The 14,290-nt window shown below is 34.4% G+C and overlaps 1 protein-coding gene and 1 long non-coding RNA gene across 2 annotated transcripts in view; one reads left to right on the forward strand and one right to left on the reverse strand.

The window, feature by feature from the left end:
• Nucleotides 1–14,290, forward strand: part of LOC118199505 (diuretic hormone receptor-like) — a 509,054-nt gene that overhangs the window by 466,922 nt on the left and 27,842 nt on the right. Inside the window, exon 9 of the mRNA XM_085817429.1 lies at nucleotides 1,467–1,533. Coding sequence (XP_085673555.1) covers nucleotides 1,467–1,533 — 67 coding nt within the window. The remainder of the gene's footprint in view (nucleotides 1–1,466; nucleotides 1,534–14,290) is intronic.
• Nucleotides 1–14,290, reverse strand: part of LOC118181749 (uncharacterized) — a 273,477-nt gene that overhangs the window by 177,329 nt on the left and 81,858 nt on the right. The gene's annotated exons all lie outside the window — the stretch shown is intronic.

Below are 14,290 nucleotides of genomic sequence, written 5' to 3' on the forward strand. Positions count from 1 at the left end.
CTAGCCGCTACGCAGCCAGCCTTTGTCTGGCTTTTAAAGGTACCAGAAAAATGCTTAAAATGAACACCAAACATTAAACTTAAAAATGCACAGAATTTTACTTTGCAAAACAACTTTATAAAAAAACACAAAAATTTCAATAAAAATGTATTATACTCGTATATACCAAAATTGCAATGAAATAAGCAATATCCCTTAACACAAATATTAATTATCTTAATAAATAAATTAACCAATTTCCCTTTGCAAAATCTTAAGAATTCAAATGGTATAAAGGAAGTTAAGAACTTCGTTTCCTCAAACAAATTATGCAAAACTTTTTATATAAGGAAAATTATATATAATTAAAACATAATATAAAAAATTAAAATGAAATAAGCAATAAATCTCATATTTTCAAGAAAAAGCAGTCAGCAGTCCAGTATCCAAAGCAACGAATGAAAAACTGTTGCCACAACCACATTTCTAAAAGAATGAAACTATCATCAGAAAGTAATAACCAATCAAAATTGTACTTTGTAGATGACATAATTCAAACTATACAAACCTCTTTGCCATTAGCTAATAAAGATAGAGAGAGAGAGAGAAAAGGAAATTCTTTCTGTTGTGCCTCGCGAGACACATGCGCGTCAGAATAAGAAGATTGCGATATGCTTGTTGCGTGTATTATTACTAATATTTTATGTCATATTTTCAACAGTCAGTAGTTCAGTATACAAAGCACTGAATGAAAAACTGTTGCCAAAACCACATTTCTAAAAGAATCAGACTATTCAAAAGGATGCGATTTCTTCAAAAATGATAAAAACAAATCTGATTCGACTTTTGAAATTTGATTTAGACAAGGGCCAGTGCACCTCGAAGCGATTTTACAAATTGCTTAGGTGCACTGGCTCTTGTCTAGATGCACCTATATACCAAATTTCGTAGCCCTGGGTCTATTAGCTTACGCGCAAAAGCATGAACGAAAGTCACGCACACACACAGACAGACTCTTTCTTTTATTATATATATACATAATATTTTTTCACTTCTGTATTTATCTAGATATAAAAGTATTTAAGCTTAACTGATTAGATGCAATAAGTATAAATGCTTTATTGTTTTAACAGCTTTACAAACAAATTAACTTAAATAATTTTAATTTGAAAAAAATTAATATTTTACTATTTTAAATTGTTCCATATTGTATCCTCATTAAATAAAAGAATTTAATTGCCTTATGTTAGAGTGTTAGATTGATTGGTCTGGCGATATTAAATAAGGCAATATGGTCATCACTTCCTGGTGTTTCTTAAAAGGCATTGTAAGGAAAACCGATTAATATTCACGCTGCACATGAGGAAACCCAATAAATCACCTTATTTACTGGGACTATATGGATATGTATTCATCAAAGTATTTTTATGATTTTTTTTAAATATTTAATACTGAAAATGAAGAAAACACATTCTATTTTATTGCAGATGTCCATGGCAAAATAAGGACTATTATGACTATGTCTTTAGCTGTCCTGTGATGTTGGTGCTACTGGTATGTCTCATTTTCTTCATAATAATTATTCGTACTCTGAATATTCACTATTTATTTGAAATTAGATTTTAATAACTAAATTATGAAATTCATGGTATGATCAGTCTTTGTGTTGGCCAAAACAAAATATACTTTATATTCAATTTTACTTAGCTCGTAAAGTAGGCAATTATTTCAGTCTATTATCACATTCACTGAATTTTTCGTCTGATGGACATTCATTGATTTTAATTAGAAATTATTGAGCAACAAATTTAAACGTGGATATTCCGCGATTTAAATCAGAACTTATTATAACACGTCACTTTAATTAATGAATAGCTAAAACACTTTTAAAACGTAGTAAAAATGTTATAATTTTTGTGCGGTTTTTGTTTTTCTATTTTTATCAAGGTATTAATTTTAATTTCGAGACTTTGACCTAGGCTTAAGGACCAAATTTTTTTTAACAAAATTTCCCTTCTTAATCTCAATACTTATTGCAACTGATTCAGTATAAACGTAAACAGTAAAATGAATGTAAAAACTAAAGTGAGAACAAAAAAAAAAATATATATATATATATATATGTCTAAATGATAACTTTCCTGAGTAAACAGATTCCCGGTGAAATGATGGGTCTATGTATTTTCTATGTATGATGTGAATTTCATTAACATGCGTAATACAGATCGTTGATGATAATATTATCATTGAAAAATAAATATTCTTAACATTTTACGAAAGATGATGTTTTTGCTAAGAGATATCACTGAATATGTAATCAGTTTATGATAATTAATTGTCTTCTACAAAAACGCTTTAATTTATTTTGAGATTTGCATATACTGTATAAATGTTACTGAATAAATATGGGCAGTGGGCTAAACTGAAGCAATTCGTAAATTATTTTAGTCTTGACATTTCTGAGCAAGTAATTAAAATGATATTCCGCCCAGCCGATAAGAAACATTCAATTAGCCTGTGGTTATTGACAGGATTTTTTTTAATAATATCCTTCCTTTATTTGATGGCTGCTCTCAACAGTACTTGCGTGTACGGTAACAGATCCATAAACAAATATTTCTTTGTTGCAAAAAAGTCTCTGATTTTTGTTTGTAAGTAAATGTCTCGAAACCTTCCCAGTTAAGAGAAAAACAGGCTCATTTAGTTCCCCCCCCCCATCTTACATCTAATATTATAAGAATACAATGATAGTTTTATTAATTCTCTCGTTTAAAGTGACTGATGGACTGATTATGGCAAAGCGTTTTAAAACTGTTTACGTAAGAGGAGCTATCGTTCATTTTAGATTGTCTAATAGACACCGACTCCCATTTGTTTCACATGTAAAGGAAATAGAAGAGATCTCATGCTCGCTTCTTTTTCTGTACTAAGATATGACTCCACGACAAACTGAGTTTTGACGGGCAATAGTCTTTATGTTTCAACTTGAAAGCAAGAATTGCAAATAAAAGTGACTGATACACAATTTCTAACAAAAAAAAAAAAGAAAACGTTAGTTATAAAAATTAGCAGTAAATAAACTTCAAAGCATGCTTCGACCTCTTTTTTTGGTTGCGGGTCATTATCAATTAAAATGCGTATGTTAAGAAAAAGATTCTGGTCAATGATATTTTCATTTAAATCGGTCTTTTTTTTATGAGAGAGATTTTATAGGAAAGTAATTACAATATGATTTAAACTTTAAGCACAAAAATAAAAGCTAATATTCTAGCTCTTATAAAAACAAGCATAACTGAATGAACATTATTTTTCTCTTCGACATCGGTACCTCCACCTGATGCTGATATTATGGCGTCAGTTTAGTCAAAGTCTAACTTCTAGTGAGTCGGCCGTCTTCAGACGATTACAGGCGTCTGAATTTCGATAGTTAAACTGTTGCTGTTCTTACTTAAAATAAATTCTATGCGTGAAAATATTTGTTTGCATTTTTAAATTGAACGGAATACGGAAAAAATGGCAAAGCCAGTTGGAATTATGGTTTATAGTTCTGCGTTGCCAAACTTGTAAGGATCTTAAGTTTTACTAACGTTTATTTTTATTTTAAATCTTTACTATCACTTCTTATTTTCTACTTCCGGCCAGAATTAAAAGCTTTAACTTATTTATGCTAATTTGCCTGGCGAACGCCAAGTACTTAAGTTGTGGCTTTTTGCCAAGCGAGAGAGAGGAAGGAGTTAGTCGAAGCAGGCCGCTTACCTTAGCAGTTTTACTCGGTTGCTGGTTGCCTTCCAGGCCAGAGGTTTAATCCTCGTGATAATTTTAAACGTATTGTAGTGTTAACAATTCTCTGTACTACATACGGCTTCCTGTTAATATACGGCCAATCTTCCACGTAGGCCCTTGTTTATTATTCCAAAGTTAAGTTAGAGTTTAGTTAAATATTTTTATATTCTTACGTTCAGACCACAAGTAGTTGGTCTCTGAATTCTGAAGTACGGAAATTATTGTAAAGAGTGAAAAATAAAGGGTTTCGTATACCCTTCCTGTGTATCTTGTCTACTTCCCACATTTATTGAACATAGCTTTAGTAAGCTCCCTGTTCCGAGTCAGGCCTGTGCATGTTCCCAAAGAAAGTAAGGAGAAACACTGAACCTGATAGTGGCGCCCGATGAAGAAGGATAACCATGGCCGAGTTTCAAGAAGAACCTGTGCTGCCTGCAGAAGCGGCTCAGAATCCAGAAATGCCAGCTGCCGCCCTGGAAGGATTTGGTTACATCGTCCAGACCATGCGCGCAGCGATGAAACCAGAAGCAACATTTAATGGAAACTCACCGGTTACCAGTTTTTTGGAAAAACTAGATGACCACTTAATGCTCTACCCCGTGCACGAATTTCAGAAAGTTACCTTAGCTACCAGCGCTTTGAGGGGCCAAGCGCTTAACTGGTTCAAATGTATAGGCAGAAGTCTCTTGGGTCAAGCAGGAAGTCCCACCTATACTTACGAAAATTTCAAGACTGCCCTAGCAAAAGCCTTCCCTGTCGTAAGGGATCGTGCGAAATTAGAAACGGAACTTTTCAGCATATATCAGCAAAGAATCGAAAATCTCTCAAGCTTTATTTTAAGAAAAATTCACGTCTTCAAACTCTTGTATGGAAACCGTCCGGATCCTGAAATAATTCAAGTGATTTTGACGAGGTTACTGCCCCAAGTGCAAGACTTTATTGAATTAAGAAATCCGACTACACTGGAAAAGTTATTTGAGCTAGCAATCCAGTTTGAAAGTCAAAGAACGGCGGACATTGAAAGAAGACGCCAGTATGAAAAACGAAACCAATTTGGTGCGCCAAGACCACAGCAAAGTCAAGCACACGGCTACGGAAGCAAAGCGAATCAGTGGGCAAGGAAACCCGAGCATCCAAAAACAGCCGGCGAACGTCGACGGTTCAATAGCAATTCAGGAAAAAAGTCTCAAGGCCAGTGGAAAAAGAAAGAAAGCATGGAAATGAAAAATGATTTAAACTAAAACGGATTTCTGCTGACGGGAGGGTGCGGAAATCCGAAGGCCAAGAAAACCCCTCTTCCTTCAAGTTAAATACAGTAATGGTGAAAAATTTGACTCTTCCGAAGATTGAAGTGTTGGTGAATAATATCCCAGCCACCGCACTCCTGGATACAGGCGCGCAGTGTTCCTGTGTGGCAGAAGATTTTTTTAGGAAGTATTTTCGTAAATATCGCATATATAATTCGGATAATACGACAGTGTTAGCTGCGCAAGGAGAAAGATGTAAGTGCATAGGTAAATTACCGCTATACGTCCGTATCAAGGACGAACAAGTAAAGGTTATGTTTTTTATAGTAAAGAATCTGCAAGCACATATTATCTTAGGAATAGATTTTCTTTCAGAGGCACAAGCAACGCTGGATTTTAATAAAGCGTCCCTTAAGCTGACGATGAAACTAGTTCGAGAAGAAAAATCGGAGCCGCCGATGTTAAACCTTGACCACCTGCCTAATGAAGAGCAACAAAGAATCCGACAAGTCGTAAGTGAATTTGCTTCGTTATTTAGTGATATTCCAGGATTTACTCAAGTTACTAACCATAGTATTGACACCGGAGATTCAATGCCAGTTCGCCACAAAGCATACCGGTATGATAAGAATAAAGAAAAAATTATAGAGTGGCACATCAGCGATATGCTACGTAAAAAGATCATAACGCCCATCTCAAGTAGTTATGCTAGCCCGGTGGTTTTATGTAAGAAAAATAATGAGTATCCATTGACACATCCAAAAAGGTGGCGATTCGCGATTGACTACCGTAAATTAAACTCCATAACTAAATATCCGGTATATCCGTTACCTATTATTGAAGAAATTCTAAGGAACATAACGTCTACCAAATATATGACGACTTTAGACTTAACGACTGGTTATTTTCAAATAGGGGTTAGAACTGAGGACGTGCCTAAGACTGCTTTTATAACCAAGTCTGGCACTTATGCATTTCTGCGTATGCCGTTTGGCCTTTCAGGGGCACCGGCAACATTTCAGCGATGTATGGACATTGTGTTAAGGACTGTTCTTGGAAAGTCCACATTTATCTACTTAGACGATATCATTATAACTAGTGATAATCTCGACCAACATGTACAGGATTTAAGACAGGTGTTTTCTTTATTAAATAAGGCCGGTCTAAAAGTTAATGTCGAAAAGTGCAAATTGCAGCCCCTGAATTAAAATATTTAGGTTACAAAATATCTCAGAAAGGAATCGAGACAGACGAATCAAAAATAATCGCTGTGCAAAGGTATCCGCCACCGAATACGGCGAAGATACTCTCTTCTTTTCTAGGACTTTATCCATATTATATGTCCTTTATAAAAGATTTTGCAGCTATTGCTGAACCATTGTTAAAATTAAAAAGGAAAAAGGCAAGATTCTCGTGTACGGCCGAAGCCAATAGTGCTTTCGAAAAATTAAAGCAAGCATTAACGCAAGCCCCTGTGTTGAAATTTCCTGAAAAGGATGAGAATTTAGAAATTTCAGCGGATGCTTCGGATTATGCGGTAGGAGCGGTAATTTCGCAAAATCAGCAGCCCGTGGCATTTTTTAGTCGAACTTTAAATCAAACACAAAGAAATTATTCCGCGACTGAGAGAGAGGCACTTGCAGTTCTGTTAGCAGTGCAAAAGTTCCGAGTCTATTTTGGAAAGGCGCCAATAACAGTGTATTCTGATCATGCGGCGGTAACTAGATTGTACTCAGTAAAAAACTTATCCCCAAGGTTAATAAGATGGGCACTCAAGCTACAAGAATATAATCTGGTAATCAAGAATACCCCCCGGAAAGGAAAATATCGTAGCAGATGCCTATCCAGAATAAAAATAGATGAAGAATGTAATACTGTAAAGGTGGCAATGCTCACAGCATGTACAATAAATTCCCGAGAAACTGTAATAACCGAACTGGGTAAGGATCCTGAGTTTGGAAGCATTTATGAGTATTTAAAGGATCCTGAAAATTTTAGCCACCAAGATATTGTGGCGATAAGAAATAGGGCGGCCCATTACGAACTAATAGATGGTCTAATATTTTATACAAAAACTACAAATTCCAACAACGAATTTCGACTTGTTATCCCAGCTAGTCTTAGATTAAATATCCTGCATGAGCTCCATGACAACCCTTTAGCTTCTCATGCGGGTATTCGAAAAACTATCCAACACGTACGCGAGGCTGTCTATTTTCCTGAACTGCAAAAGTTAACAAGGGCGTATGTCCAGTCCTGCCCAACATGTCAAGCAGTTAATTATATTAATTTCCGCCCGGCCGGGTTTCTAAATAGTATTAAATCCGAATTTCCAAATGAAATAATTGGCATCGATTTATTGGGCCCTTTTCCAAAAAGTCAGTTAAATAAAAGTCGCTATCTCCTTGTTATGGTTGATCATTTTAGTAAGTGGACCGAAATTGTTCCCTTAAAACGAGCCTCCGCGAAATTAGTTACTGATTCTATTTTAAATAAATATATTTTAAAATACGGGGCGCCCCTAAAAGTTATATCGGATAATGCTCCTCAATTTGTAAGTAACGTATTTGAAGACGTGTGCCAAAAACTGGGCATACGTCATTTAAAAATGGTCCCGTATCGGCCGCAATCAAATATAGCGGAACGGGTCAATAGAAATATAGTGAAAATTATCCGTAGTTATGTTAAAAATTTTCATAAAAGCTGGGATAACTGTGTCAATGAATTTGCTTTCGCCCTTAGGACCGCAAAACATGATACAACGGGCAAAACTCCTGCTGAGTTATTTTTCGGCAGAAAGATTATAACGCCGTTAGATAAATTATTTTATGTGCAACAAAGAGCCCCAGAATTTAAAATGGGTGATATAGAAAAATTAATTAATGAAGCAAAAAAGAATACTGAAGTAGCACAGAGAAAACAAAAACTTTATTATGATTTGAAACGACGGGGAGTAACTTATAAAGTAGGAGATGAAGTATTAAGAATTAAGCATTCACTTTCTTCAGCACCAGAAGATAAAACCGCCAAATTTTTTCCACGATTTGAAGGACCATATGTCATAGAAAAAATAACTCACGCTGTAGTGGTGTTAAAAGCCAGGAATGGTGAAACATGCTCTGCAAACATTGATCAAATAAAACCCTACTATGATCGTAATAAAATGCAAATATTCAAAGATCTTTTGCAGGATCCGGCACGGCAGGCGCGGCAGGCACAAGCTCCAGAGAGGGAACAACGACAAGTACAAGGGCAAGCCATTAGGAGGCAGGAGCAATTGAAGCGAAAGTTTCCCCGTTGGAAATATGAAGGTAACAAGAAATAGAAGCCGTTCCACCGTCCAGAAAAGAGAGCTCACGACCACCCCAAGAGTGAAGAAGGGAGAAGTACGACGAATGCAAAGAAAGCCAGGAGAAATAACGGCAACTATAACCCGGCTCCCAAACGGAAGATCTACTCATCGGACAGGACTCTCCGCAGCAAATGTCGCCGAACTGCGGAAGGGCCACCAGCGGCGGAGGAAAAGATACAAGGAAAATTTGAACGGCCAGCAACGAGGTCCAAGCAGGAACGAGAAAGAAGTGTCCCGGTTCCGCCAAGACCAGCTGCCATCAAACGGCCAAGACCACAGGCAGAGGCGAAAAAGAAGGTATTCAAGGGTGACCGAACTGGAGGAAAAAGAAAGCTTCTAGAGGAAGGCTCTGAAGGGCGAGCCCGCACAAGAAGGAGGATAAATCAAACTAGAATCTTCGCTACCTTCCAGGACTTGGCTGAGAAAAGAATGTCCGAATATCACAAAGATAAGTAAAATTTTATGTTACTTTGCAAACTTAAGTTAATCTTTCATTCTTACTGCAAGTGGCAGATTTCAAGAAGTTTTACCTCATGTGAGGTCTACCTTTATCGCCAAAAAGGCGACAAATGAGTTGTTACCTATTTTGGTATTATGTTTTTCAATTACTCGCGAGTAAAACTAAAGTTGATGTATAATAGGAATGTGTAAATACTTGAATATTGTAAAAGTTATTGTATAAATTTTAGTTAAAAGATTCTGGCAAGAAAGAAGTTTTAGTCGGAAAGACTTTTGAAATGTAGTGTTTCAATGTAGAAGAATTGGCACTTGCTTGGAAAAGAATAGAAGTTAACAATGTACTACTAATGTATGTTTTAAAATGCGTAAAATTAACGGCATGTTAATATGTTCTTATATACAACGTGAACTGTTATTTTAAATGTTAAGAAATACTGTGATATGGTAAAAGTGAAAGTAATGCAAAAAAAAAAAAAAAAATTAAACTTATTCGTGTGACTGTAAGAAGACCAAATTATGGTGAATATGTGTTAAAGGTTGAATGAATGTAGTTAGGCTCTCTGACGCTACACTTCAGAGTTAGCCACTTTCAGAATAGTACCTCAGGGTTTAGAGTTGAAGATAGGGTGTGTTACGAGGTCTTGTTATGTTGAATTTTAACACGTTAGTGTTTTGATTGTAGGCGGCAGTGTTGAACACATATACATAAATAAACACATTCGTGTTTGGTGTTTTCTTTTACAACACATGTCAGAGAGCACGGGGAGAGATAATTAAAATAAAGTCATGAATGAAATAAGAATGTTAAGAGAAATATAAATATTCATGTTACTTGCCATTTCATTGTGTAACATTTCATTAAACTAGTTTTCCTTCCAGATCTCTGGAAGGAACCAGATTTGAATAAAAGCTCCTGTTTAGATGCAGTACAGATGAAAAATTGGTTGTCCATGGAGCTGATATTGTAAAAACAATTTTTTTTTTTTAAATTTCTAGTTTCTAGTGAGAAATGTTTGTAAAAGATTGGCCTCGCGTTAGATTCTAGAGCTAAAAGTTATCAACAAGGTCGTTTTAGACCTCAGTTTTAAACTAATTAACTCTGGCGGGAAGTATGTAAGGATCTTAAGTTTTACTAACGTTTATTTTTATTTTAAATCTTTACTATCACTTCTTATTTTCTACTTCCGGCCAGAATTAAAAGCTTTAACTTATTTATGCAAATTTGTCTGGGGAACGCCAAGTACTTAAGTTGTGGCTTTTTGCCAAGCGAGAGAGAGGAAGGAGTTAGTCGAAGCAGGCCGCTTACCTTAGCAGTTTTACTCGGTTGCTGCTTGCCTTCCAGGCCAGAGGTTTAATCCTTGTGATAATTTTAAACGTATTGTAGTGTTAGCAGTTCTCTGTACTCCATACGGCTTCCTGTTAATATACGGCCAATCTTCCACGTAGGCCCTTGTTTATTATTCCAAAGTTAAGTTAGAGTTTAGTTAAATATTTTTATATTCTTACGTTCAGACCACAATTAGTTGGTCTCTGTATTCCGAAGTACGGAAATTATTGTAAAGAGTGAAAAATAAAGGGTTTCGTATACCCTTCCTGTGTATCTTCTCTACTTCCCACATTTATTGAACATAGCTTTAGTAAGCTCCCTGTTCCGAGTCAGGCCTGTGCATGTTCCCAAAGAAAGTAAGGCGGAACATTGAACCTGATAAACTTACCAATTTTCCCTTAAAATTATGTTTGCAGTCAAACAAAAATGCTATTATTATCATTTATTTTCGGTTTATGTTTCATGTATTTTTCGAGGGCTCCATTCATGGTAAGATTTTATAATTCATTTTCATATAATATACTTTATTTTGAGACTTCAAGTGACTCACTTGAAATTATAATATAAATGGGTCACTCGGCGACCCGCGGGATCATATGTTGTCGAAGGCTTTTCTAAAGTAATGCTTTCAATGTACTTAAAATAATTTGAAAGAAATTTTTCATTGCATACTCTGTCTGCGAATATTACGGGTACTTAACACGCAACTACTGTTATAAGTGCTATGTTTAGTAAAAATCACAATGGTCGAGAATTCAGATTGCCCAAACAATATAGTGGTTAGGGGAGCCACTTGCGGTACCGAAGAGCCCGGGTTGGAAGCCCACAGAAGGCATGAATGTTTGTAAATGTATAGTATCTTTGCGGCATGAAGGCACTATAAAAATATGACGAGCCGAATGTTCTGTCGTGTGGATATGTAGTAGAAAAGAAGGGCCTCCCGGACTATTCGCCGGGGTTCTCTTCTTCAAAATTGGGGTGGAAGTAGACTTTCAACCTTCTTGAGGCTTTGGCAACCATTTTTCCGTCAAATACAGGAACAATGACAACAAGAATTTTAATCGTATAACATTTAAATTTTTAAAAGCTGTGGAGCATACAACGTTGCAAAACACAGGTAGGTTATCGCAGATACGGTTGGGAATTTTTTTATGATTTACCCCATCCGCCCATATCATGAATGGAAGCCACTTCCATTTGGAACACTCTTCCCGAAGGCTTCCCTAGATTTAGTCAACTAGCCTCCATTATTTGCGGTATTCAGTCAACAAAGCATTTAGAATTTCCTGCCCATTCTAATGTTTATGATTTAAAATATTTTCTTTAATGATTCAAAATATTTACTTAGTGATTTACACAGTTACAGAAACAAACAAAAAGAAAGTAAGAAGCTAATTAGAAACAAGTAAATAATTAATGATATTCAATAATTGACTCCATTAATTCTACTTTTTATAAGAATTATTTGTTCGAATGCACTTTCCAATGCTAAACCTGAATGCCCAATTTTGAGAGAATTAACCATAATTAAAGTTTTATTCGATTAATCGATAATTTTGTAGAAGAATTATGTTTCTTGTTTCTCATTTTCCATAATACTATCTAGATCATTAGTACATGCTTTGTAGAATCTAGAGGAAAAATGTATTAAATCATTGAACCTTTTTCAAGATAGTTAAAAATTATTACCCGAAACATAATGCTCTTTAATTATACAATACTTTGTTCTGAATGGTAATTTGCAGAGCAGCAGGTTGTAAGAGGCTAAAAATTGTCTCGGTGCTATAAAATCTTTGTTTCCAGAACCTGTAAAACTGTCTTGTAAATGAATAAACTAAGCGCCGGAAAGCCTTATCACTTTTCTCTTAAAGTACATAAATTTTCTAAATGTTTCAGAAGAGCATGAAAGCGTCAGGAATCGTGTACCTCATGCTCATAAATCCTTTGCAAGCGTCGCTGAGTTAAACATTCTTATGACATTTATACACAGAATGCGAAAATTAAATAGCAAGTTATTATGCTACGTAGAAGCATGCATTTTCTGAGCATAAAGTTATTCTGAAAATATATGACTGAGAACAGGATTTAAAGGTAGCAAAGCCCTTTCGCTTTCTGATATCTCTTCTTCAACATTTCCCATATGTTTTTAAAATTTTCTCCTACTGCTTGAAAATAATTTACCTGTGAAAAAATATCTAGATCTTTGCGTGAAGTCACTAGGGTATTCGAAACGCGCTTTTAGGTATTTTAAATTCTGAGTTCTGCACGCTATTAAAGAATATTCGATTAAGTAGATTATTTAATACGTTAATCTATAGAAATGATATAATGTTAATCTCTTCTCTGCATATAATAAAACAAAGAGTCTGTCTCTGTGTGTGTGTGTGTGTGTGTTTTTCGTTCGCGCTGCGCGTAAGCTAATAGACCCACGGCTACGAAATTAGGTACATAGATGCATCTAGACAAGAGCCAGTGCACCTCGAAGCGATTTTTTCGAAATTCGAATTAGATTTTTTTTTATTTTATGTTTTGTGACGAAATCGCGTCATTTTGAGATATAAAGGGCTATAGGAAAGCGAGATTTTACTCTACGCACTCCATTTTCTCATCGTCATGAAATGTAGGCACTTAGCTATTTTTAGAACTTAAAATAAATTTCGTGTTTCAATAAATCGATTTAATACGAATTTATTTAACAAAGTGAGCTTTACACCTTTTCAACGGCATTTTTTCTAAAAACGTTTATGTTTAAAAATGTACAGTTTATTTTTCTTTGATTTTTGGACACGTTAAACTTTCATCCTTGCGACTGCTTTTACAAAAAGAATTTAGGAAAAATGATAATATTTTGTATTTTTAAAAAAAAAATTTAAACGAAGCTTCTGAGTATACTTCTCACATCTTTAAAAATGTGATTTTGGTAACAATTTTCCTTTCTTATTGTTGTTGATAGATTTTTGATGAAATCGCATCATTTTGAATAGTTTCATTCTTTTAGAAATATGGGTTTGCAACAATTTTTCATCGTATTTCTTATGTAAATGTTTTTAACAGATTGGCATATTTCATTGTCATTTTTTATATATATATAATACATTTTTATTGATGTTTTTTATAAAGTTGTTCTGCAGAGTAAAATTGTGCGCGGAATGTTTTGTTTTTTGAGTTGCTTTCATGTTATTTTTTGCTTATTTCACTGTTTGTAAGATATTGAAAAGTTTTGCATGATTTTTTTCTTCAACGGAAAGTTGGTTAATTTTTTATTAGGATAATTAATATTTGTATTAAGGGATATAGCTTATTTCATTGTAATTTTTGGTGCTACTCTGGTAGACGGTTGCACGGATTTTGGCGATTTTTTTGGCGAGTAATACGATTTATGTTAAACCCATTGCTGGATAAGTTATTTATGGTAACCGATACTTTGTTGTCATTTCATTTAAAAAATAATACGTTTTATTATGCATAAATTCCGTGTTTTAAATATTATTTATGGCTTCTAAATATTAAAAATCAATTTAATTTTGCATTTTTATTTGAAATAAAAACTTTGTTATAATATTTTATATAATATATGTTGTTTATAATATTTTATATAATTTTATGTTGTGGATGATGTAATCAATGACGTCACCTTACTTAAAACATAAATGGTTTTATTATTAATATCTATAAATTTAATCTAATGTTTTAAACATTATTTATGGCTGTTAAATATTAAAATACAATTTAATAAAAATGATTTTATTATGAATGATTATTTAAATAATTTTAATTCTATGCGTGATGTAATCAGCCCTGAATATTTGTGCATTACCGCGCCATTTTAAAATTTGATTATTCATCTCTTCGAATTCCTCAGATTTCAAATGGAATGGATATGTCCGCTTCGAAGATGAATGTTGTTATTGGTAATTACCAAGAATTATTGGTATCGGAATAAAAAAAAATTGCCCTTTGAGACCTTATTTTGGCCAACTTGGCTTTCCTAATCAAAGATTTATTTATAAATTGTTAATAGCGTTAGAGGAAATTTATTTTAAATTTTTGGAGAAAACCTCGCTAATTGCTTCTTCAATGAAGTGCGAGAGATGTGGATCACAGATGAAAATCGTTAGAAGACTTTATTTTTATGTGTGTGTG

This window comes from Stegodyphus dumicola, chromosome 5 (assembly GCF_044657685.1).
Source record: "Stegodyphus dumicola isolate Sdum_Otavi_A_Nest chromosome 5, ASM4465768v1".
Lineage (NCBI taxonomy): Eukaryota > Metazoa > Arthropoda > Arachnida > Araneae > Eresidae > Stegodyphus > Stegodyphus dumicola.